The sequence below is a fragment of the Miniopterus schreibersii genome, assembly GCF_964146895.1.
Source record: "Miniopterus schreibersii genome assembly, chromosome: 7".
NCBI lineage: Eukaryota > Metazoa > Chordata > Mammalia > Chiroptera > Miniopteridae > Miniopterus > Miniopterus schreibersii.
The window spans coordinates 83,438,154-83,464,321 of record NC_138108.1 but is presented as its reverse complement, the minus strand read 5'-3'; the positions used below and the strand labels follow the sequence as shown (position 1 = coordinate 83,464,321).

Sequence of the window (26,168 nt, the reverse complement as noted above, 5' to 3'; positions counted from 1 at the left end):
CCCACCCTCCCATCTACTTGTCTGTCCACCCACCACTCACCCACCTAAACTTTCATTCAACAAAATATACTAAGGACCTACGATCCTTTCAGTCAATATTCTAGAAAAGGAAAGCAATGGTAAATAAGACAGACATTAGACTTCTCTAACGATGTTTGGGACAGCACAGGTGATGGGGCTGGGAGCTGGATCAAGAGGATGCCAGCTGCTCCTCACTGATAGCTCCCCATGTTCCCCAGCAGGCTATAGCTTTGCCTCTGGGGACTAGCACCACTTCACAGCTGATCACTACAGCACCCCGTGGAGAAAGGCATCCCGAACACAGAACCATTTCTGTGCTCCGTATGCATGAGTACTCCAAAGATAACTACCGATAGTTTAATTTAAAATGATGAAACAAAAACAACTCAGGATAAAGACTCACATCACTGTTCGCCTTGCTCTATTAAAATTTCTGGTGCCCTGGCCAGTGTGCCTCAGTGGTTGAACTGATGGGTCCCGAGTTCAAGTCAATGGTCAAGGGGGCATATACCTGGGTTTTAGGTTCGATCCTCAGCCCTGGTTGAGGTGTATACAGGAGGCAACCGATCGATGTGTCTGTCACATTGATGTTTCTCTCTCTCTCTCTATCCCCTCTCCCTCCCACTTTCCACCCTCTCTAAAAATAGATGGAAAAAAATATCCTCAGGTGAGGATTAACAAAAACAACAAAACAAAAAAAGACTTATCGTGAAAAATCTAAAACCTAATGTAAAGAAACAATGCAGCTCACATTCTATTTTCTTTTTCAAATATAAGCATATATGTGCATTTTTCTTTTCCAAAAAGAAGAGATATTTTGTTTCAAGTTAGATTACAAGATAGTTGCCATAAAGTAACAACCATAAATAGATCTACATATTCATTATTCTCAATGACAACAAGTACACTTGGTTTTTACTTCACTAGTACAGGTATCTTTTCCCTCCCAGTGAGATTTCCAGACAAGTGATGATGGCTCCCCCTTATTTCCAGCTGTTTACTAAAGCTTTCAGAATCTCACAGAAAGGCAGAAGGAACAAACTGCACCTGGGCTTAACATATCTGCCTCTTAAAAGGTTTCTTGTGGAAACAACCCAAACATTCATCAACTGAGGAATAATAAGCGAAACATCTGCCATCTACACGGAAGAGTATTAATCAGCCATAAAGAGAATGAAGTACTACTGACACATGCCACAGCATGGATGAACCTGAGAGACATTATGCTAAGTGAAAGAAGCCAGTCACAAAAGTTCCCCATTATATGAGACACCCAGAATATAAAACCCATAGAAACAAAAACTAGATTAGTGGTTGCTGGAGGACAGGAGAAGGGAAAAATGGGAAGTGACTACTGATGGGCACATCAATTCTTTTGGGGGTGATGATAATGTTCGAAAATTAGAGAGTGGAAATGATCACACAACTCTGAAAATATACTAAAATTTGTGCACTTTAAAAGACTTAGTTTTATGGTATGACACTATTTCTCAATGAAGCTTTACTTTTTAGAAAGGCATTCTTATGTCCTCAGAGAAAAACTACCTAGGATATTTGTCAACATTGCTGACCGAACCCAGAATGACAACGAAGAGAAGACAGCTGCATAAAAGCTTTATAATAAAGTCAATAGTACAAGTCCCTTTTTATCACCTAAGCTTGTTTAGTTCGTAATTAAAAGGCACTGAATATTTCTCAAAGTTTACAAGGGCTTATCCAGGAAGAATTCTCTCCTTTTGGAGGACATGTGAATTTAGAAGCCTGCATTATAAACTCAAGGTGCAATGAGTTTAAACATAAAATTGTGTAGCAATCTTGGGTTATCTTCTGAACACCACAATCTAACAAATGCAAAGATTCTGAAAGACAAATCAAAACCACCCAAAGTGTTCCTGAAATGCTCCTTACTGGTTGCTGTTAAATCCAGGTATTCTCGCTCAACCGTCAAAATCCTAGGGTTGATTCGTGGAACAACATTCGGCTGATTCATAATATACTCTACCACATCTTGATCGTGGGACAGTTCACCCTACAGAAAAAAAGGAAACAGGGTGTGGTGGGATGACTGCTAAACAAATCTGATCAAGAATAATTTATTAGAAACTAAAAAATCATTAACTTTATATCATCTTCTTATGTATGGGTAACAGCTAAAACCAGAAGTTACCACATTACAGGCCCTTATCATTGCCAAGCATAGCTTGGTGTATTATGCACAGTAAAATGCTAACTCCTTCAACAATGTGAAGCAGATGTTATTGATGTCCATTTTAAAGATAAGGAAGCTGTGGCACAGGTTAAATAGCGACTTACAGTCACAGAGCTGATGAGAAGCGAAATGTGAAATGCAAATCCAGGTTTATTTCATTTCTCCACACACTACTGTGCTTCCCCAGAAATAAGCAAGCTCTTCAAATTAGTAAAGAGTTAACATAAGCATGCCCTGGCCAGGGTTGCTCAATGGTTAGAGCGTCGGCCCACACACCAAAGGGTGGTGGGTTCAAACCCCGGCCCAGTTGGGGCGCATAAGGGAGGAAACCAATCAGTTTTTCTCTCACATCAATCTCTCTCTCTAAAAATCAAAGGAAAAATTATCCTCTGGTGAGGATTAAATGAGAAAAAAAACCACAAACAGACAACTTACCACAAGCAGAAATCCACTGAGATCTGCTCATTGTTAGCTTCTCTTAAAGAAAAAAGCCACATGCATTCACTCAAGCAGTTAATATACTTTGTAATAAAAATCACCCCAAGCTTTCTCCAATCTCAGGCATCCAAGTAACCCTATATTTCCAGAATCATAAGTACAGTGGGGGAAAGAGAAATCATTTATTATTCTTCCCTTTGTACCTCTCATATTATAGAAATACTTGTATAGCTGACCCTTGAAAAATCCGGGTGTGCAGTACATGGGTCCGTAAGGGACCACTAATACGTGGGTTTTTTTCAATAAATATTGTAAATGTATTTACTCTTCCTTATGATTTTCGTAACATTTTTTTCTCTAGTTTATTATAAGAATATAGTATATAATACATATGACACACAAAATGGGTGTTAATCAACTTTTTATGTTATCAGTAAGGCTTCCAGTCACTAACAGAAAGCTTGGTAAGTTTTAGGGAGTCAAAAGTTATATGCAAATTTTTGACTGTGTAGGGGGTTAGCACCCCAACCCTAAATTGCTCAAGGGTTAACTGTAGCCTGTTGTAAAAAGGAAGGAAGAAAGGAAGGAAGGGAGGGAGGGAAATGTAATATACTTCAAGTAGGAAAAAAAGAGTTCGACAACTAGACATAATTATGAAATGTCAAAAGTGAAAGGGGATCCTGAATGATCCTGAAACCAACCAGAGAGGATCCTGAAAACAGAGAAATATTTATCACATAGACCTGATCCTGAATCAGATTAACAGCTGATTTTTCAAGAGAAACCAGAGATCAAAAAGCAATGGAACTACATATTCAAAGCACTGAAAAGAAAAGGCAGTCAACCAACAATTCCATATCCAGGTAAATTTTCATTAAAAAATGAAGGGCAGCTGGACCAGGCCTGGCTCAGCAGCTGATTGTCGACCTAGGATCCAGGAGATCACAGTTCAATTCCTGGTCAGGGCACATGCCCGGGTTTTGGGCTCAATCCCCAGCAGGGGGCATGCAGGAGGCAGCCGATAAATGACTCTCTCATCAGTGATGTTGCTATCTCTCTCTCTCCCTCTCCCTTCCTGTCAGTGAAATCAATAGAGATACATTTAAAAAAAAAAATGAAGAGCAAATAAACACATTCCCAGATAAGGAAAAATGAAGAGAAATTTTCATTGGCATAATGAATACTAACCTATAATAAATACTAAGGGGATTCCTTGCTAAAATATAAGGAAATAAGACAATAATTCGAATCTACACAAAAAATGAAGAGCTCAAGTAAAGGTAGCCACATAAGTAAATATAAAGAGCATAAATGTATTTTTGGGTTGTAACTATTTCTACCTCACTTAAAAGATAATGCTAAGAGGGAACAGTTATAAATTGATGCCAATGGGCACATAATGTGGAAAGATGCAACTTGCATGACAATAACAACATAAAGGAGGGGCTAAATAAAGCTACAGAAAAACAAAGCTTTCCTGTATTATTGAAATTAAGTTGATATAAAAAATTTAACAATTATACACAAATGCTACATAGAAAGAATTATGCACATTGCCCGGCTGGCGTGGCTCAGCGTTTGAGCATCAATCTATGATCCAGGAGATTGCGGTTGGATTCCGGGTCAGGGCACATGTCTGGGTTGCAGGCTCGATCCCCAGCAGGGGGCGTGCAGGAGGCAGACAATCAATGACTGACTCATCACTGATGTTTCTATCTCTCTCTCCCCCTCTCCCCTTGTGTTCTCTGAAATCTATGAAAATATATTTTAAAAAATAATTAAATAATTTTAAAAAAGAATTATACACCACAACAAAATGGGATTTACCCCAGGAATTCAAAGTTAGGTCAACATAATGCTCCCTATTAATAAATAAAGGACAAAAAATACATGACCATCTTTTTTGTTTTTTTTTTAAATATATCTTTATTGATTTCAGAGAGAGGAAAGGACAGGGGGAGAGAGAGATAGAAACATCAATGATGAGAGAGTCACTGATCAAGCCTGCAACCAGGCATTTGCCCTGACAGGGAATCGAACCCTGATCGCCTGGATCCTAGGTCGACGCTCAACTGCTGAGCCACGCCTCGCCGGGCTACGTGACCATCTTAATAAACAAAAAAAAATTATTTGACCAAATCCAACACACTTTGATGATAAAAAACAAACAAACAAAAAAGCACTCAACAAACTAAGACTAGAAGAAAAATTTCAAAAACCAATAAACGCAATCTGCAAAAAAAGCCAACAGCTAATGGGTCACACTGACTTTCCCCTAAGATCTGGAACAAAACAAGGATGATCACTCACACCACTTCCATTCAGCATAGTACTAGAAAGCAGGGAATTAAGCAAGACAAAAAGAAATAAAAAAACGTAAAAAAATCCCGACTGTAAAGGAAGGATCAAAACTATTTCTATTTACAGGTGACATACTGGCATGATGACAATAGTTTCTACATAGGAGGTGTTAAAAAATCCATAAAATACTGTTAGAACTAACAAATGGTTGCAACACAGAAGATCAATATGCAAAAAAACAATGTCTATTCACTATCAATGAACTATCCGAAAATTAAATTTAAAAAACAATTCCATTTACAGTAACATCAAAAAAGAATGTAATACTAAGAAATAAATTTCTTCATACAAAACATCACTGAAATAAAATAATTAGACCAAAATAAATGAAAACACATCCTGTGTTCATGGGTTGGAGGATTCAATATTGTTAACACGTCAATACTTCCAAATTGAGCTACAGATTCTATACAGTTCCTCTCAAAATCCTAATAGCCCTAGTTGTAGAAACGGACAAGCTGATCTTAGGATTTACATGACAATGAAAGAACACCGATGAGCCAAAGATCTTTTAAAAAATTCACATATGAGCACGACAATAATCAAGGCTATGAGGTACTTACATAAGAAAACATATACTGATCAGTGGAAAACAGCACAGTCCAAAGGTGAAACTATACAGAGATCAGCAGTTCATTTTCGAGAAAGGTGCTGTGACGATTTGTGAGGAAAGAGTCTCCTTTTCAATAAGTGGTGCTGAGACAACTGATTACCCCAAAAGATATCTAGTTGCATGTCAAATTAGATATGAAACAAAGGTGGACGCCTGCCTCACATTTTACACAGAAACTTGCGGAGAAGGATCAGAACTTAAATGCTAAAAGAACAACTACAGAATCTCAGGAGAGGAGAGTACAAGTCTCTGTGACCGAGGTGAGCAACGGTTTCTCATGTGTGACTCGGACAGCAAAGCAACGAAGGAAAGGAGCAAGTTGGACTTAATCAAAATAAAAAACATCAGAGCTTTAAAGGGCTCCACCTGACAGTGAGAAGGCAAATAACAAAACGAGAGAAAATATGTGGAATAATACATACAAGTGATTAGTATCTTGGAATACTTAAACAACTCTTATAATTCAAAAATAACAAAACAAATAACCCAGTTACACATGGGCAAATAATCTGAATAGACACTGGGCAAAGAAAATATAGGCTATACTTAGAGAGAGACAATATCAAGTGTTGGCTAGAATGTGAAGAAAGTGGAGCCTGGATAGTCTGCTGGCACGAAAGTCTAATGGTGCAGCTGCTTTGGAACACATGTTGGTAGTTCCTCAGGCTGTTAAAATAAGCAGCCAATTCCACTACTAGCTATATACCCAAGACAATCTATACACGACTGTTTATAGCAGCATTATTCATAGTAACCAAAAGTGGAAACAACCCAAATATGCATCAACTGATGGATAAAATGCGCCATTTGAGAAACTATTATTTGCCCATAGAAAGGAATGAAGTACTGACACAGATTCCAACAAAGATAAACCTTGAAAGCATTATGCTAAGTGAAAGAAATCAGTCACTAAAGACCACATATTGTATGAATCCATTTATATAAAATGTCTCAAACAGGCAAATCCACAGAGAGAGAAACCAACTCATGGCTGAGAGGGGTAGGGGCAGAGAAAATGGAGAGTAACTGCTACTGAGTGTCGGGTTTATTTTGGGGGTGATGATAATGTTCTGAAATTAGAGATAATAGTTTCGTAACTGCATATACTCTACAAACCAATGAATAGTCCACTTTAAAAGGCTGAGTTTTATGGCATATTAGTTACATCTTAACAATAACTATGCATATGAAATTTTAACCTTCTCTATGTCAAAATTCCTTACAAGGTAGAACAAATATCTCTTAGAATGACTATCCTCTTAAGAATCTTTAAAATAAAATTTAATCCGGAAACCAATAAAACTAGCTATTACAAAGACAATGTACAGAAAAGAAAGTCTCATGAATACTGTCATTATAGAAGAACTTGCTGGAAATCTGCAAATCTCTTATAAGTAGTGTATAAAAAACAGTGACACTTAAAACATTTTATTGCATACTACAAAAATGTAAGCAAACCATTCTCTTTCAAAATCAGTCTTCAAATACAACTCACCAAGTACACTGCTCTTTGGAAGAAGGTGGTAGTCTCCAGGATTTTGTGCATTGTGATGGTTTCCAATTCATCAGGATCTAGCTGCTCCTTTTCAAGGGGCATTCCATTGAACAGAACAACAGGCAGCAGACCAACTCCAGCCTGCTCGTAGTAGCCTCTTGCTTCCTAAAATGCAAGGGACCACAAACAGCACATTTTTGTCCTTCATAAGACAAATGGAACAAAGTATATTTTTCATATATACAAATAATACCAAAAAAAAAAAATCAACACAAATATGGTCACCAAGAAACAACTAAAGAAATTTCTTTTTTAAAAAAAATCACAGGTATCCCCAGTCGGGGGCCTGCAGGAGGCAGCTGATCAATAATTCTCTCAGCATTGATGGCTCTCTCTCTCTCTCTCCCTTCCTCTCTCTGAAATCAATAAAGATATTTAAAAAAAAAAAAAATCACAGGTGATAGCATAGTTAATATCCTACTGGGTAAATCTGAGATTAAGTTACTGAGTTTTTACGAAAACACAAAGCGTGCAATTTAGGAATTAGTTTGGGGGTGAGGGTTGGGGTAGTTTTAAGCAGTCCAAGCTACCAAACCTGAATTACACATACTATAGTCAAAACTATACAACAGACCTTTCTGCAATGATGGAAATATTCTATTTTCACTGTCCAATGCAGTAGCCACTAACCATAAGTAATTACTTGAAATTAATTTCCATTTTAAAAGCCACATGTGGCTACAAGTTACCACGATGGGCAGCCCAACAACAGACTGACATAAATTATCAGTCCTCCTGGGCAGGTAGCCTAAGAAGAAATATTTACACCCAATTCTAAATTTAAAAGGGTCCATATATCACTAAAAAAAAAATTATACATGCAGGAAAAAAATAAGGTTGGTGGGAAAACAGTGCTCAAAAACTACTCTACAGCATACTGAGCTCAATCTTTTTCCTTCTCCAGGACAAAAGAGGTTCCTTCCCTGGCAGGGAAATGTCAGGCCAACAAAATGGCAAATATAACAGATAAATATACTTTTTCCTGACTTTAATTTTCCCGTCAACATACTACATTCCCCAGATAACAACCAAGACCCAAGACTAAGTTTTCAAAGAAAAACCTATATTGCTATGCAAGATATTAAAGAATTCCTTAAAACTTTCTTGTTAAACATCTTATAACTTGTATTTTCTGAAAAAGGCAGAATTTTTTTTATATGCAAACATTTTAGCAAAAACAGAGAAGTACTTCAATTGGGTAACTATATCAATCATCAGCCATAGGCTTCCTAGTTTCTAATCACATCTGAACAAAGTAGTAACCGACGGCACAGACCTATCTGAGGGACTAAAGATGGCACAGGAAAAAAGGCCTTCTAGGGTGATTTCAGCCTTTTCTCCATATCATTGTTTAAGCTTTTAAAATTTACACTCTCAGAATTGCAACCATGTAAATTCTGTATTTGACATCTCAGATGTTTTCAAGAAGTTTATAAAAACTCAATTTTAATATACTTTAAGATCTGGGAAGATGGCCACAATGTGACAAGAAGCAGAGCGCCTGTGCTCCCAGCCATGGACTCGATTTACCGCTAAAATACTGTGTAACCAGCTTGGGAAAACCAGAGAAATATACCTGAGTGGTGATATTTCGAGTAGGGAGCAAAGAAGAAACATTATAGAGTCTGGTAAGAGAGGGAGGGCATAGAAAGCCTGTGCCGGGTTCCGAGGCCCTAGGGCTGGAGGTTGCAAAGCTCCCTCCCCTTGGGAGTGTGGACTGGCAGCCAAAATCTGGGATATCAAACCCGGAGCAGAGGAGAAGGGAAGGAGAGCTCATGCACAGAGAACAGAGGGACCCAGGGGAACAGTGTGCCTGTCAGGAGGGGATTGCATCTTCCCAGTGAAACAAAGCTTCTAATGGCGGTCACAACAGGCGTTTTTCACACCGGGTGCCGGACCATAGGAGAGGTTGTCCCACAGTGTGTGGCTCCTGAATACAATGGGCTGGAGGGCTGCACTGAGCTACCACATACAGGGACACTCTGCATTCTTGTAAGGCATTGTGTTGAACTCCAGAAAGCATTAGTTCTGTGTGGTGCAGGGAAGGGGAAGAGAGCCCTCCGGCCATCAGAGAGGGTCCAGAGCTGCCAAAAGGGCAGAATGGGACCCCAGCCCCCGGAGCTGCCAGTGGGGAGGGTCGAGTCTTCAGCAACCAGAGCTGCCATGTGCAGCTAACCGGAGTTTTCTGACCCACGCTGAGGGGAGCCAGGATAGCGCCCAGCTTTACTGAGATCAGCTGTGCAGGGGAGCTGTGGGGGGCTGAGTTTGACTCATCCTGCTTGCTACCAAGGCACAGGGGGATGGGACCTCACAGGGTGGATTCTCTGCCTGTGTGTTGCTTTGTGTGTTTTTGAGTTTTTGATTGCTGAAGGGGTGTCCATCTTCCTGGCTTGCATGAGGGAGACAGACCAGCGAAAGGAGACTAGGAGCACCACCGCCAACAAAAGGGGCTGGGCCTGCTCACTGAGGCTCCAGACACCCCCGCAGGGCACAGTCCTGAGAGGGAAGAGAGAGCAGCTCACAGGAGGACTTTACAAGAATAAGACTCTCAGGGACTGTTGTTTGGGAACTGGAGGAAAAGCTGAAACCCCTGCTAGGGGCTGGGCAGGCAGGCAAAGTGCTCACCTGAATGTATTTTAATCGAACCCACTGAGCCCAGGCTGTTGAAATGGCCTAGACAGAAAAGGCAACAGGCTGAAATCAATCTGAAGCTGCAGCAGGCCAGAGCCTGGGGAACTAGAATCAGAGAACAGGGTAAGGGCTGAGGAGCTGGTGGTGGAGCAGAGACTAACTCCCGCAGAGTGAGCGCCTGACAGTGACACCTCTAAGGGGAGTGACACCCTGAGCTATACTAGCCACCATGCACCGTAAAGACTACAGAAGACTCTGGAGCAAGACCAGGCAATGACAAGGTTGCAAAATAGCTGACAAGAGGTGGCCCACGGAGAGCCTCAGATCAACCATCTACCTAAGGACACTAGAGCCAAACCAAGACGGCTCCTCACACTGGCTGATACACAAGCACCTCCCAGGAGAACTGAAATCAGCCCACAAAACAGTGAGCTGCAGACAACACAAGCTGCACAGATGAAATTCATCTTTTTTTTTTTTTTTTTTTTTAAAATAGAGAAAAGAAAAATTTTCTTCTTAAATTTTTTGTTTTAAATTTTTTAAATAATTTTTTTTTAATTTTAAGTTTTGCTTGTTTTTTTATTTTTGCTTTGTATTATTTTGTCTTTTGTCCTATTATCAAGTTATTATTGATATTCTCCGCTCAACTGCTGGAACATTATCATTATAACCAATAAGTTTACGGCTTTTCTCTATTGTTTCCCCATATCTCTTATCGGACTCCCTCCCTGCCCTGGTTCTCTCTCTCTCTCTCTCTTCTTGTTTCATTGGCATAACTTTTTTTTTGTTTTTATTCTTTCTTTCTTTTATTTTTTCCCAATCTATCTTCCTGTTTTTTTCTTTGTTTGTTTCTGTTTGTCTCTATTGTAATTTAATTTTTTCTTTTTCAACTATTTTCCTATTCCTATGCTCTACCCTTAATTTTTTGCTCACCCTTTTTTTCAGAATCGTTCCTCTTTCCCTTTTATCTACCAGTAGCTTCTCTATTTTTTACTTTGAATTTTATTATTATTTTTTTATTTTTCATCACTATCAGCAATAATATCCTTCTGTCTGTTTTTTCTTTCTCTCTTTTTTTTTCATTGCTATAGCATTTGTGTTACCCCTTCACTCTCCCAATTCTACTTTCATTTGGGATGTTTTCATTGTGACTGTTAGGATATTTTTTAAGATACTGCTTGTTTCCTGGCAGTTTGGTTGTATACTGTCTTGCCTTGGCAGCACCAATACAACAGCTCACATGACATGGTTGGGGCTGAGCCACAAAGTTAGCCAACCTGAAAGGAGACTCCTTCCAAGAACAAGTCAACAACAATCTAGACCCAATCGCAACAAGAGAGCCCAAAGAACCCACAAAAGGGACACCCACAAAAGGAACATGCCTAGAGCAAATAGTTCAGAAGCATAAGGAAGACACACCTCTGAGCTCCACTGGATACACTACAAAATGCCACCCCACAAGACTGGGACAGAGCAAATATATCTAATACACAGACACAAACACTAAGAGCCACAAAAATGGGGAGAGAAACAATCCCCAAATTAAAGAAAAGGAAAAATCGCCAGAAAAAGACCTTGATAAGATGGAGTTAAGCAAGTTATCAGAAACAGAGTTCAGAGTAATGGTTATAAAGATGCTCAAGGAAATTAATGAGAACAAGAAACTTAATGGGAAGGTCAAGGAACTTAGTAAAAGCATGAAAAAATATATATATCATAAATAAGAATCAGGCAGAAATGAAGAATACTATATTATCAAGAATACACTGGAAGGAATTAAAAGCAGGCTCAATGAAGGAAAGGACAGAAGAAGTGACTTAGAAGATGAGGTAGAGAATAAACACTCAATCTGAGCAGCAAAAAGAAAAGACACTTAAAAAGCATGAGGACAGCCTAAGGGAGCTTTGGGACAACATGAAGCAAAACAACATTCACATCATAGGGGTGCCAGGGGGGAGGAAAGAGAGCAAGGAATAGAGAACTTGGTGGATGAAATAATGACAGAAAACTTCCTTACACTGGAGAGGGAGAAAGCCACACAAGTTCAGGAAGCACAGAGGGTTCCAAACAAGAGGGACCCAAAGAGACCCACTCCAAGACACATCATAATTAAAATGGGCAATGTCTAGGACAAAGAGAAAATATTATGGGCTGCAAGAGAGAAACACCCAGTGACCTACAAGGGAACCCCCATAAGGCTGACAGCAGATCTCTCAACAGAAACTCTTCAGGCCAGAAGGGAGTGGCATGAAGTTCCCAAAGTAATGAAAAGCAAGAACATGCAACCAAGATTGCTTTATCCAGCAAGGCTATCATTTATAATTGAAGGTGAAATAAAGAGCTTCCCAGACAAAAAAGGGCTAAAGGAGTTCAGTACCACCAAACCAGCATTGCACGAAATGCTAAAAGGACTGCCCTAAGAAAAAGAAGAAATATTGAGAGAAAGGTACAACAGCATAAAAGAGGAAATGGCATTAAATAAGTATCTACCAATAGTGCCCTAAAATGTAAACGGAATAAATGCTCCAATCAAAAGACATAGGGTAGCTTAATGGATAACAAAACAGGACCCAAATATATGCTGTCTACACCCAACTGAGAGCAAAAGATTCACACAGGCTAAAAGTGAAGAGGAGGAAAAGAATATTCCATGCAAATGGAAATGAAAAAAAAAAAGAAAAAAAAAAGCTGTAGATATAAAACTTATTTCTGGCAAAATAGACTTCAAACTAAAGACCATAACAAGAGACCTAAGTCACTACATAGTAGCAATGCAATCAATCCAACAGAAAGGAATAACCCTTGTAAATATATAAGCACCCAATACAGGAGCACTTAAATATATAAAAAATTTCTTGGTGGACTTGAAGGGGTGATTGACAGTAGCACAATCATAGTGGGGGACTTTAATACCCCATTTTCAGCACTGGACAGATCATCAAGACAAAAAAAATCAACAGGGAAACACAGACCTTAAATGACACACTAGATCTAATGGATTTAATTGACATTTACAGAACATTTCATCCCAAAGCAGCAGAATACACATTCTCCTCAAGTGCACATTGAACAGTCTCAAAAAGAGACGACACTTAGAGCACAAGGCAAGTCTCTACAAATACAAGACTGAAATCATATCAAGCATCTTCTTGGATCACAATGCCATGAAACTAGAATTCAATCACTATGAAAACACTCAAAAATATTCAAACACGTGGATTTAACATCTAAACAGAATGTTATTAAACAATCAATGGGTTAACTATGAGATCAAGGAAGAAATCAAACACTTCATAGAAAAAAATGAAAATGAACAGACAACAACCCCAAATCTATGGGACACAGCGAAAGCAGTCCTGAGAGGAAAATTCATAGTATTACAGGCCTATCTCAAGAAACAAGAAAAGGATCTAATGAACCATCTAATACAACAACTAGAAGAAATAGAAAGAGCACAGAAAGAAAAGCCCCAAGGAAGTAGAAAGAAAGAAATAATAAAGATCAGAGCAGAAATTAATGACATAGAGACTGAAAAAAAAATACAAAAATCAGTGAAAACAAGAGTCGGTTCTTTGAAAAGATAAATAAGATTGATGCACCTTTAACCAGACTCACCAAGAAACAGAGAGAATCCAAATAAATAAAATCAGAAGGAAAGAAGCGATATAACAACTGACCCAAAAGAAATACAAAGAATCGTCAGAAAATACTATGAGCAGCTATATGCCAACCAACTGGACAACATGGGTGAAATTAACAAATTCCTAGGCAAATACAATATTCCAAAGCTGAATCAGGAAGAATTATAAAACCTGAATAGGCCAATAACTAATGAAACTGAAGCAGTAATCAAAAAACTCCCAGCAAACAAAAGTCCTGGACCAGATGATTTACAGGAGAGTTTTACCAAACATTCAAAGATGAATTAACATCTATTCTATTCAAACTATTCCAGAAAATTCAAGAGGAGGGAAAACTTGCAAGCTCTTTTTATGAGGCCAGCATCATACTAATCTCAAAACCAGATAAAAACACTACGAAGAAAGAAAATTACAGGCCAATATCCCTGATGAACATAGATGCTAAAATCCTCACTAAAATACTAGCAAACTGGATCCAGCAATACATTAAAAAGATCATACACTACGACCAAGTGGGATTTATTCTGGGGATGCACGGCTGGTATAACATCCGCAAGTCAATAAACGTGATACATCACATAAAAAAAATGGACAAAAATCATATGACCATATCAACAGATGCAGAAAAAGCATTCGACAAAATCCAGCACCCATTTCTGATAAAAACTCTCAGCAAAGTAGGAACAGAGGGATCATCCCTCAACCTAATAAAGACCATGTATGACAAACCTACAGCCAGCATCATACTCAATGGTCAAAAACTAAAACAATTTCCCTTAAAAACAGGAACAAGACAGTGTTCCACTTTCACTTTACTGGAAGTCCTCGCCACAGCCATCAGACAGGAAGAAAACATAAAAGGAATCCAATTGGAAAGGAGGAAGTAAAACAAAAATGGAAACACTACATACCAAAACTTATGGGATGCAGCAAAATCAGTTCTAAGAGGAAGTCTATAACGATAAATACTTACATTAAGAAAAAATAAAGATCTCACATAAACAACCTACCTTTACATCTCCATGCACTAGAAAAAGAAGAACAAACTAAGCTCAAGGTTGGCAGAAATAAAGATCAAAGTCGTCAGGAAATAAAGATCACAGAAAAAATAAAAGAAATGGAGACCAGAAAAACAATAAAAAAGATCAACAAACTATAAGCTAGTTTTTGAAAAGATAAACAAAATTGATAAAACTTTAGCTAAATTTAACTAAGAAAAAAACTCAAATAAATAAAATAAAAAATGAAAGAAAAGACATTACAACTGATACCACAGAAATACAAAGGATCATAAGAGACTACTATGAACAATTTATCCACCAACAAATGGGATAACATAGAAGACATGTAGAAATTCCTAGAAATATACAACCTACCAAGACTAAATCATGAAGAAATAGAAAATCTGAATAGACCAATGAGTAAGGAGTTTGAATCAGTAATCAAAAACCTCCCAACAAAGAAAAGGACCACATGGTCTCCCCTGGAGAATTCTACCAAACATTTAAAGAAGAGTTAAAGCCAATCTTTCTCAAACTCATCCAAAAAATTGAAGCATTAACCATCCGATAAACATTTACAATGCCAGTATTACCCTGATACCAAAGACAGATAAGGACACTACAAGAAAAGAAAACTACAGGTTGATATCTATGATGAATATAGATGCAAAAATTTTCAACAAAATATTAGCCAACCATATTTGACAGTACATTAAAGGATCATACACTATGATCAAGCAGGATTTATCCCAAGGATATAAGGATGATTCAACATATGCAAATCAATAAATGTGATACACCACAATAATAGAATGAAAGATGAAATCATATGATCATCTCAACAGATGCAGAAAAAGCATCTGACAAGAAATAATGAAAAAATGACCAAAGAAAAAAACCTACCTAACATAATAAAGGCTATTCATAACAGGCCCACAGCTAACACCATACTCAAAGGTGAAAGACTAAAAGCTTTTTCTCTAAGATCAAAAAAAAAAAAAAGTGTCCACTCTCACCACTCCTATTCAACATAGTATTACAAGTCCCAGCAAAATCAATCAGGCAAGAAAAAGTAATAAAAGGCATCCATATTGGAAAGCTGCCTATGTTTGCAGATGATATGATATTATATGTAGAATATCCTAAAGACTCCACCAAAAAAACTATTAGAAATAATTTAAAAATTCAGTAAACTTACAGGAAACAATCAACATTCAGAAATCACTTGCCTTTCTACACACCAACAACAAACTACTGGGGGGGAAAAAACGACTTACGATAGCATCAAAAAAAATAAAATGCTTAGGAATAAATCTGACCAAAGAGGTAAAAGATTTCTACACTGAAAACTGCAAGACTTTGATGAAAAATGAAAATCTCTCTCTCTCTCTCACGCACACACACACTCTTACACAAAGATATCCCATTTACATGATTCAAAATGATTAATATTGTTAAAACGTCCATCCTACCCAAAGCCATCTATAGATTCAATGCAATCCCTATTAAAAATTCCAATGGCATTTCCCACAGATATATAGAAAAAAAATTCCTAAAATTGGTATGGAACTGAAAAAGACCCACACAGCCAGAGCAATCCTGAGAAATAACAAAGCTGGAGACATCACACTTCCTGATTTCAAACTATACTATAATACCATAGTAATCAAAACAGCATGGTACTGCATAGAAATAAACACACAATCAGAAAATCAAGAACTCAGAAATAAATCCATGCATATGTAGTCAACTAATGTTTTACAACAGACTCAAGAATACTTAATGGGGAAGGGACAGTTTCTTCAATAAATGGTGCTGGGAAAACTGAATAAACACATGCAGAAGAATGAAAATGGACCACTATCTTACACTACTCACAAAAATTAACTGGAAATGGATTAAAGGCTAAAACATAAGGCCTGAAACCATAAAACCCCTAGAAGAAAACATATGGAAAAAGCTCTCTGACATTGGTTATGGCAATGATTGTTTTAGACAAGAAAACAAAAGCATAAGCAACAAAGAAAAAATAAACTAATGGGACTACTGTACATGAAAATTAAAGGCTTCTATACAGCAAAAGAAACACACAACAAAAAAAGGAAGTGATCTACTGAATATATGCAAATCATATATCTGATAAGGGGCTAATATTCAAAATATGTAAGAAAAAAAAAGTCTGATTAAAAAGGGGTAGAAGAAGTGAAAGATATTTTGCCAAAGACATACAGATAGCCAACAAGTACACGAAAAGTTGTTAAATGTCACTAATCATCAGGAAAATGTAAATCAAAACCAAAATGATATATCCTTTTACACTTGTTAGAAAGGCCATCATCAAAAAGAAGAGAGGTGAGAGAAACAAGATGGCGGTGTAGGTAACAGCTACACCCGCCGCCTCCCGCAACCACATCAAAATTACAACAAAAATACAGAACCACCATCACTCAAAACCTCCTGAAATCTGGCTGAACAGAAGCCCTACAACCAGGGAACTGAAGCAGCACCGAGACCGGTAGGAGGGGCGCAGATGCGGGCGGATCGGGGCTGAATTGGGAGGTGTGCCACAGGCCCACACCCGGTGCCACGGTTGAAACCCGGGAGGGAATCTCAGCAGTGGGGGTTTCCTGGAGGAGTGAGGGGTCCCAGCCCTACAGCAGGCCCCCAGCCCAGGGCTCCAGGGCCGGGAAGAGACATCCCCACAACTCTGGGCTGTGAAAACAGCGGGGACTGTCGCTGAGGGTCACGGAGGCTGCGGGAGGCCCAGCAGCTTCTATTAAAGGGCCCACGCATGGACACACTCAGATGCACTCCCTCTGAGCCCAAGCGTCGGGCAGCAGCCTGAAAGGAACCTGGGAAACTTGGGGAGGAACTAACCTGCCTGAAATCTGGGCGAGAGGTGGAGGGGCAGCTTCCTCCCAGGCAGAAGAGCTGGCAGAGGCCATGGCTCCTTTGGCGAGCCCTCCCCCAACACAGCTGGCAGGCAGGTGCCATATTTGCATCACCAGCACCTGACTCACACCTTTGGCCCCACCCCATGATTCCCAAAGGCCCTGCCCCTCCTACCTGCAAGCTCATCCAGGCCATTTCCAGGGGGTTGTTCTATGCAAGTGGTCTCTCCAGCCTCATGCTTAGGACTTTCCTAAAATCTCTCAAACAAGCAGCAGCATGCCCCATAAAGCTTGATAAGCGGCCCCAGGCCTGGCACTAGTGGTAGCCTGCATTGGCTCATAGCTTGGCCTCTCCTGGACACCTCCAAGCCCAGCACAAGTAGCAGCCAAATACAGTTTGCTATGTAGCTCATGCTGGGTGGCCCTGGGCAAGGCACTGGCAGAGGCTGGCTTTGCACCTCCTCGGAAGCCCAGAGACAGTGCACCTGGTAGTAATATTCGACCACGCTGGATTACAACCCTACCACATCCACGAGTGACACACTCAAGGGGCGCACTTGGTGAACACCAAAGCTCCACTGAAGTAAATCCAGATCCATAAGGGTGTCTCCAGTACAGCAGCTCTTTGGCTGTAGTTGCAGCTGGTCCTCACAGCTGATTGGCCTGGGGGTCAGTTCCTCCAAGGGACACCAACAGCAACCAAGGCTCAACTACAACAGGACAGTGCACACAGCCCACACGGGAGCACTTACAAGGCCCAGCTCAGGTGACTGGGGAGGCTGAGCCACTGGGCCCTACAGGACACCTACTACACAAAGCCAGTCTACAAATTCCAGGAGACATAGCAGCTCTACCTAATACATAGAAACAAACACCTGGAAGCAGCCAAAATGTGGAGGCAAAGAAACATGTCACAAAGGAAGGAACAGAAGAAATCTCTAGAAGAGGAACTAAATGAAATAGATCCAAGCAAGCTAACAGATAGTGTTCACAATTTTGTTTACAAGGATGTTTAAGCAGACTGTTAGCGAAATAACTGAGAAAATCAATAACATAATAAAGTACCAATTTGAAATGAAGGCTACAGGAACTGAAATGAAGAATAATTAACAGGGAATCAACAGTAGAGTAGAGGACGCTGAGAAACAAATCAGCAATTTGGAACATGAGGAAACAAAAAACACCCAACCAGAAGAGCAGAAAGAAAAAAGAATCCAGAAATATGAAAATAGCATAAGGAGCCTCTGGGACAACTTCAAGAGGCCCAACATTCGTATTATTGGGGTGCCAGAAGGGGAAGAAAGAGACCAAGGAATCGAAAACCTATTTGAAAAAATAATTACAGAAAACTTCCCCTACCTGGGGAAAGAAATAGACTTACAAGTCCAGCAAGCACAGAGGGTCCCAAACAAGACCAAACCAAAGACGCCCACAGCAAAACACATCAGAATTAAAATGCCAAAGGTTAAAGACAAAGAGAGAATCTTAAAAGCAGCAAGAGAAAAGCAGTTACCTACCTACAAGGGGGCACCCATACGACTGTCAGCTGATTTCTCAAAAGAAACTTTGCAGGCCAGAAGGGAGTGGCAAGAAATATTCAAAGTGATGAAAAACATGGAACTACAACCAAGATTGCTCTACCCAGCAAAGCTATCATTTAGAGTTGAAGGTCAAATAAAGAGCTTCACAGATAAGAAAAAGCTAAAGGAGTTCGTCACCACCAGACCAGCACTACAGGAAAAGCTGAAAGGTCTTCTTTACAAAGAAGCTAATGAACAAAAGAATCGGACGAACTAAATAGATCCAGAGACATTGACGCATGCAACAGACGATCATATTTCAGAGGAAAGAGGGAAGAGGGGTGGAGGGTGGGAAGAGATTAACCAAAGAAGTTATATGCATAACCCATGGACACAGTTAATAACGAGGTGAAGGCCTGGGAAGGGGGTGGGAGCGAAGTGGAGGGGATCAATTGGGGGGGAAAATGGGATACCTGTAATACTCTCAACAATAAAGATAAATTAAAAAAAAAAAAAGTTAAGAGAGCTCAACTGGTGTGGCTCAGCAGCTGAGCATTGACCTAGGATTCAGGAGATCCCAGTTCGATCCCTGGTCAGGGCACATGCCCAGGCTGTGGACTCAATCCCCAGTGGGGGTGTGTGCAGAAGGCAGCCAATCAAGGACTTTCTCATCACTGATGTTTCTCTCCCCTTCTCTCTCTCTCCTTCTCCCTTCCTCTCTCTGAAGTCAATAAAGACATACATATTTTTTTAAAGAGAGAACAAGTGCTGGTGAAGGAGTGAAGAAACAGGAACCCTCTAGCAGTTGGTGGGAATGTAAATTGGTGTAGCCACTACAGAAAAAAAGTATGGAGGTTCCTCACAAACTTTCATATAAACTATGATATGATCCAGCAATCTCACTTCTGGATACATAGCTAAAGGAAATAAAGTCAGCATCTCAAAGGTATCTGCATTCCCAAATGAACTGCAGCATTATAACCTAAGTGTCTGTCAGCAGTTCAATGGACACAGAAGGGGTGTGTGTGTGTGTGTGTGTGTGTGTGTGTACATACATAGATATATATGATGAAATATTATTCAGCCATGAGAAAGAAATAAGTCCTGCCATTTGCAACAACATGGATTTAAATAAATCAGAAAAAGAAAGACAAATACTTATATGTGGGATGTGGAAGAGCTGAACTCATAGAAACAGACATTAGAATGGTGGTTGTCAGGGGCTGGAGTACAGCATAAATGGGGAGATGCTGTTCAGAATGTACAAACTTCCAGTTATGAGTAAGTTCTGGGGATCTAGTATACAGCATGATGACTATACTTAAAATACTGTTTTATATACGTGAAAATTGCTAAGACAGTACATCTTAAATAGTCTCACCACAAAAAATGGTAATTATGTGAGGTGATAGAGGTGTTAACTAACATTACTGGGTAATCATGTATCAAATCAACACACTTTACACCTCAAACTTACACAATGTTACAAGTCAATTAATTACACCTCAATAAAGCTGGGTGGAGGGAAATTCTTATCATTGGCTGAAAAAAAAAACACCACAAAACCCACTAAAACACATAACAAAAAATAGTAAAGAGGAGAAATAGTAAAGAGGTAAAATAAGCCGTCATCCTCACAGACCCTCTAGCTCCTGGTATGAATTTACCTTTTCAAAAGTATTGGTAGAGAGCCAGTATTTTAATTAGTTTTACACTCACTATCACTTTACATATACAATAAACCTGTGGGTTTGTGTTTTGTTTTTTCATTTATCCCTCTAAAAACTTTCATTCACAGGACAGGTAAGTATCACCACCTCTCTAGGAAGTTTCCAACAATCACCTTGTCCCAAACTGGCAGAGCTGCCCATCCTTTTTTGGGGCATCCCACCTACAATGTGCGAACACTAACATCACAAACACCAAAATCTTAATGCTTTTATTGTGTGTCACTCTCCAGTAGGCTGTGTGACACTCCAAGAATAGGTGCCACTTTTTCTTGTTCAACTTTGTATTATAAAGTCTGGCACACAGAAGTTACCCAGCACTACAATGTGTTTAAATGTAAACCATTATTCCTTATTTCAAGGTATTTCAGAAATGTCTCTAGTTAAGTCTTTGAGTTTTGTTTTTACTAAATAGTATTTTGCTAAAATCCCTCTAAAACCAGGATCAATTTACATAGCAAATTTCTTAACCAATATAAATTAACCGATCAACACAACATAAGGCTTGCTACAAGGCATGTTCAGTTCTTGCACTGTGAGCTCCTCTCTAGAATGCGCACACATTTGCTCCCCTCATTTGAGCTGTGTGTTTACAAAAAATCAGGTGTGTCTGTTTCTAAACCATTTTCCTTAGTGAATGAAAAAACCTAATAGTATACAGCCAACAAAATGTGACTGCAAAACAAAAAGCTGGTCTCCCCAGGAAAACAATTTGAAAGGCTTAAAAAACTCAGAGGTAAGAAACCAAAACCAGCCTGTGCTGAACTGGATGTGGGTAAGACAACTACAGAGGGGGGAGGAAGATGATAAAACTCTCAGGAGTCTGTGCTCACGTGAAAGAGATAATTCATTAGGAGTATGACTTCTAAAGGAGTAACAGCTCAGCTCTCTAAACTGAAAGACTGTCCTTCATTTGCAAAAAAGAAAAAAGTTGGTAAACGAACACCCTTTTATTGTTTTCAATTAAAATGTTCTGAAAATGTATCTGACTCAACGCTGTAACATTTATTTTCAATAAACTGACCACCTCGTTCCTGCTTGCAATAGGCAAGAGCCCTTTATTGTACTTAATGTAGCACAAGAAGCACTATCTTTAAATAAAATTTTTAAATATTTCTCCGTATCTTTATTACCACATTTTGCCATTCTGTTTATTACATTTCTTAAGACATTTCCACCTCTAGGCTGAATAACTACAAATGACACACATTAAGTTATACCTCATACCCTGGCAACCATACATCATACTCCAATAGATTTTATCCAGGGCATGTACCAGACAAGTACTACCACTGCACTGCGAAAAAGAAAAGGCTTTTCAATTTAATAGTTAATATGCTGGCTAAAGAATCAGTATCTTCACAAAAATGAAATATAAACTACATTTGCAAACTCAGAAAAGTGATCTGGTTTCTAAATTTTTAAATGCTAAGTACCTAAATACTTCAACCAGCACCAATAACAACCACCTCAAAAAAAGGGAGGTAAGAAAAGTACAGTGTTGCAGTCAAAATGATTGTTACCTTCCGATTCTGATCATAAGCAGAATCGATCCCCAAAATGCTGTTCACTTCTACATATGGGTATTTCTTCTCCAGGACACTGACCACATGTTCGACTTTCACCTTTTCTCCAGTCCTTACTTTGTTATATATCTGAAGAAAAGAAAAAACTGGTTAATCAACTACACTTTTAAATTCAAATTTCTGAGTGTTTATTACAAAAGATTTCTGAATGTAGAGGAAAAAATGACTATTTTTCTTAAAAGGTCAAAGGCAGTCCACTGGGAACAGCAATTCTCTCTTTTCCATACACCTCAAGATGCCTTCTTTTTTCTAAACCAAATTTGTTGGGGTGATATTGGTTGACAGGATCATACAGGTTTGACGTGTACATTTCTACAATGCATGATATGTACACTGCACTGTGCGCCCACCACCCAGTCAAACCACCTCCTGTCGCCATAGATTAGACCCCCTTTAACTCCCACCCTTCCAACCCCCTGCCCTCTGGCAACCACCCCACTGCTGTGTGTGTCCACAAGTTTCAGTTTTATATCCCACATATGAGCGAAATCATATGCTCTTAGCTTTCTCTGACTTATTTCACTTAGCATAATATTCTCAAGGTCCATCCCTGTTGTCGCAAATGGCAGTATTGCATCCTTTCTTATGGCTGGCTGAGTAGTGTCCACTGTGTGCATGTTTCACAGTTTCTTTGTCCACTCCTGTACTGAAGGACACTTTGGTTGTCACCGTGTCTTACCCACGTGAATAATGCTGCAATGAACATACGGGTGCAAATATCTCTGCGAATACACTGTGATTTTTGGGTAGATACCCAGGAGAGGGATGGCTGGGTCGTATGGCTGCTCTATTCTTAATTTTCTGAGGAACCGCCAGACTGTTTTCCACAGTGGCTGTACCAGTCTACATTCCCACCAGCAGTGAGTGAGGGTTCCCTTTTCTACACACCCTCTCCAACACTTGTTATTGTTCATCTTGTTGATAATGGTCATTCTAACATGTGTGAGGTAGTACCTCACTCCAGTTTGGGTTTGCATTTCCCTAACAGCTAGTAAAGCTGAGCATATTTTCATATATCTGTTGGCCATGTGTATGTCTTTTTTGAGGAGTGCCTTTTATTTATTTTTTGTACTGTTTGTTTGGTGGAGTTTTGAGTTCTTTATGTATTTTGGAAATTAACCCCTTCATTGGAGCTGGTGTTTGTAAATATCATCCTCTATCCGGCTGGCTGCCTTTTTGTTTTGTTGTCAGTTTCTTTTGCTGTGTGGAAACTTTTTAGTTTGATATGGTCCCATTCATTCATTTTTGTCTTTACTTCCCCTGCTAAACTTTGGGGTCAAATTCATAAAATGTTTGCTAAGACCAAGATCCATTAAGTTTAGTTCCTATGTTTTCTTCTGCACACTTTGTGTCAGATCTTATACTTAGGTCTTTGATGTATTTTGAATTAATTTTTGTATGTGGGGACAAACTGTAGCCTAGTTCCATTTTTTTGCATGTGGCTTTCCAAATCTCCCAGCACCATTTATTGAAGTGGCTTTCTTTCCTCCATTGTAATGTTTTGGCTCCTTTGTTGAAAATTATTTGGCATTTACACGTGGTTTTATATCTGGGCTCTCTATTCTGTCCCACTGGTTTGTGTGTCTGTTTCTGTGCCAATCCCATGCTGGTTTGATTATTGTAGCTCTGTAGCATAATTTGAAGTCAGGTAGGGTGATACTTCCAGCTTTATTCTTTTTTTTTTCAGGATTGCTTTGGCTATTTGGGGTCTTTTGTGGTTCCACACAAATCTGATGTTTTTCTCTTCTATTTCTTTATAAAATGACATTGGGATTTTGATGGAGATGCATTAAATCTGTATATTGCTTTGGGTAATATGGCCATCTTAACAATGCCGAGTCTTCCAATCCATGAACACGGGATATTTTTCCATTTTGTTGTGTTTTTTTCAATCTCTTTTAATAACGTTTTGTAACTTCCAGTATATAGGTCTTTACGTACTTTGTTAAGTTTCTTCCTAGGTATTTTATTCTTCTGGTTGTAACTGCAAAAGTAATTATTTCATTTATTTTTCTGAAGTTCTGTTGTTAGTGTACAGGAAGGCAGTGGATTTTTGTACACTGATTTTGTATCCTGCAACTTAACTGTATAATAGTTTTTTTGGTGGAGTCTTTAGGGTTTTCTATATACAGAATCATGTCATCTGCAAAAAGTGACAGTTTTACTTCTTCCTTTCCTATTTGCATGCCTTTTATTTCTTTCTCTTGCCTTATTGCTCTGGCTGGGACTTCCAGACTATGTTGAATAAGAGTGGGGAGAGTGGGCATCCTGGTCCTGTTCCACATTTTAGATGAAAAGCTTTCAGGTTTTTACCATTGAGTGTGATATTGGCTGAGGGTTTATCAGATATGGCCTTTATCATGTTGAGGTGCTCTCCTTCTATTCCTATTTTATTGAGTGTGTTCATCATAAATGGATGTTAATGTGGTGTATCACATGATTGTTTTACAGGTGTTGCACCATCCTTCTGCCCCTGGAATGAACCCCACTTGATAGTGATGTATTATTTTTTTAATGTATGTTGTATTCTGTTTGCTAGTATTTTCAAGGTGCCTTCTTATGTCAGAAACTATACACTGCTAAAATGACCCAATCAGTTCATACTCACATTAAGTCCCAAATGCAAAACTGTGTTAAATTTTTCAAAATCTGAATATTTATAAGTAATCCTTGAAATAAGAACTCATGTCCGTGATGTTTAGAGGAAACAAGTTGAAAAACATATATGGCATAATCCCTGTTTTTTTAAATGCCAACATAAAACAAACAACAGAACTGTGTCTATATATGCACAGTTAAAACACCTAAAAGGATACAAGGCAACCTTTTAATGGTGTTTAACTTTAAGGAGTAGGATTAGGGAGGGGAGAGAGAGGTAAATTTTTTATTGACACACTTTAATATTATTTGAAAAAAAATTTTACAGTAAATTTTTCTTTTACTTTTGCAATTAAAAATAAAAATAAATAAATAAAAACTCATATTATCTTTTCCTTCACATAGCTATGAGGGGGGGAAACCTTTAGAAAGCAGACTTTAAAATACTTACCATCCTCAGCAACTTCTTTTGAACTTATTTCATTCTCCATAGTCCTACTGCTAACTCCCATCACCATCACTGCTCAGAGAACACAGCAATAGCTCATCACCTGGTAGCCCTGCTGCTTTCTTTATCCTTCATCAGATCCATCTCCATACATGACTGAGAATGATGTTTTTAACTGTAGTTTAATTCTGTGATCTGGACAACTGCTACCTAGCCAAATGGCTATAATAACATGGTTCCCCTCTCCACTCTGCTCTCAAATACTCTACTCAAGTCATAGTAACAACTTAGAATCACCACCTCTGATTTGCAGCGATTGTTCAACTTACTATAGTTTTTCCTCCTACACTCAGCTGAGACAACTTCCCACTCCATAAAAATGCCCATGGCCATCCCTAGTGGTCTGAGGTCCTAGTGTTGCCACAGCCATCTCTGCTTCCCACAATGTCTGGAGGTGTCCGCACCTGATGTCACATAGGTGACATCTTACTCTTTTTTGTATCCCTCACAGCTAATACCAGGTGTGGTAAATGGGGGGTCTTTGGTGAATGTTAGCCAAATAAATAATGCATTTTAACTAGTAAAAAATACCCATGATTGAATTCTAAACAATAAACCTAAGAGACATAACAAACAGCAGACTGACTTCATGTTTTCAGGTAAAATAAAAGTGGTGAAAATCAATTGTTTTAAAGACGGTTTTTCAATAATTACCACTAATCTGTAAATAAAAGAACTGTTATTTCTTCTGAATAAAATAATTTTTAATTTAAGTTTTTTATATTAAAAAATAGAAACAAACACAAGAGTTCTTTGAACTTGAGCAAGTTTAGATATATATAAAATTAGGACATTTAAAAGCTTCCAGTTAGCCTGGCTGGGCGTGGCTCAGTGGTTGAGCATTGAACTAGGATCCAGGTGATCAGGG

General features: G+C 38.8%; 1 protein-coding gene across 5 annotated transcripts in view; it reads right to left on the bottom strand.

Annotated features, from left to right (window-relative positions):
- The window catches only part of UGGT1 (UDP-glucose glycoprotein glucosyltransferase 1), a 144,121-nt gene that overhangs the window by 60,374 nt on the left and 57,579 nt on the right, over positions 1-26,168 (bottom strand). For all 5 annotated transcript variants that reach the window (XM_081142748.1, XM_081142745.1, XM_081142747.1 and 2 more), the window contains 3 exons: positions 22,132-22,263; positions 7,138-7,302; positions 1,930-2,050 (listed from right to left, as the gene is read on the bottom strand). In XM_081142748.1, the coding sequence (XP_080998874.1) occupies positions 1,930-2,050; positions 7,138-7,302; positions 22,132-22,263 (418 nt within the window). The remainder of the gene's footprint in view (positions 1-1,929; positions 2,051-7,137; positions 7,303-22,131; positions 22,264-26,168) is intronic.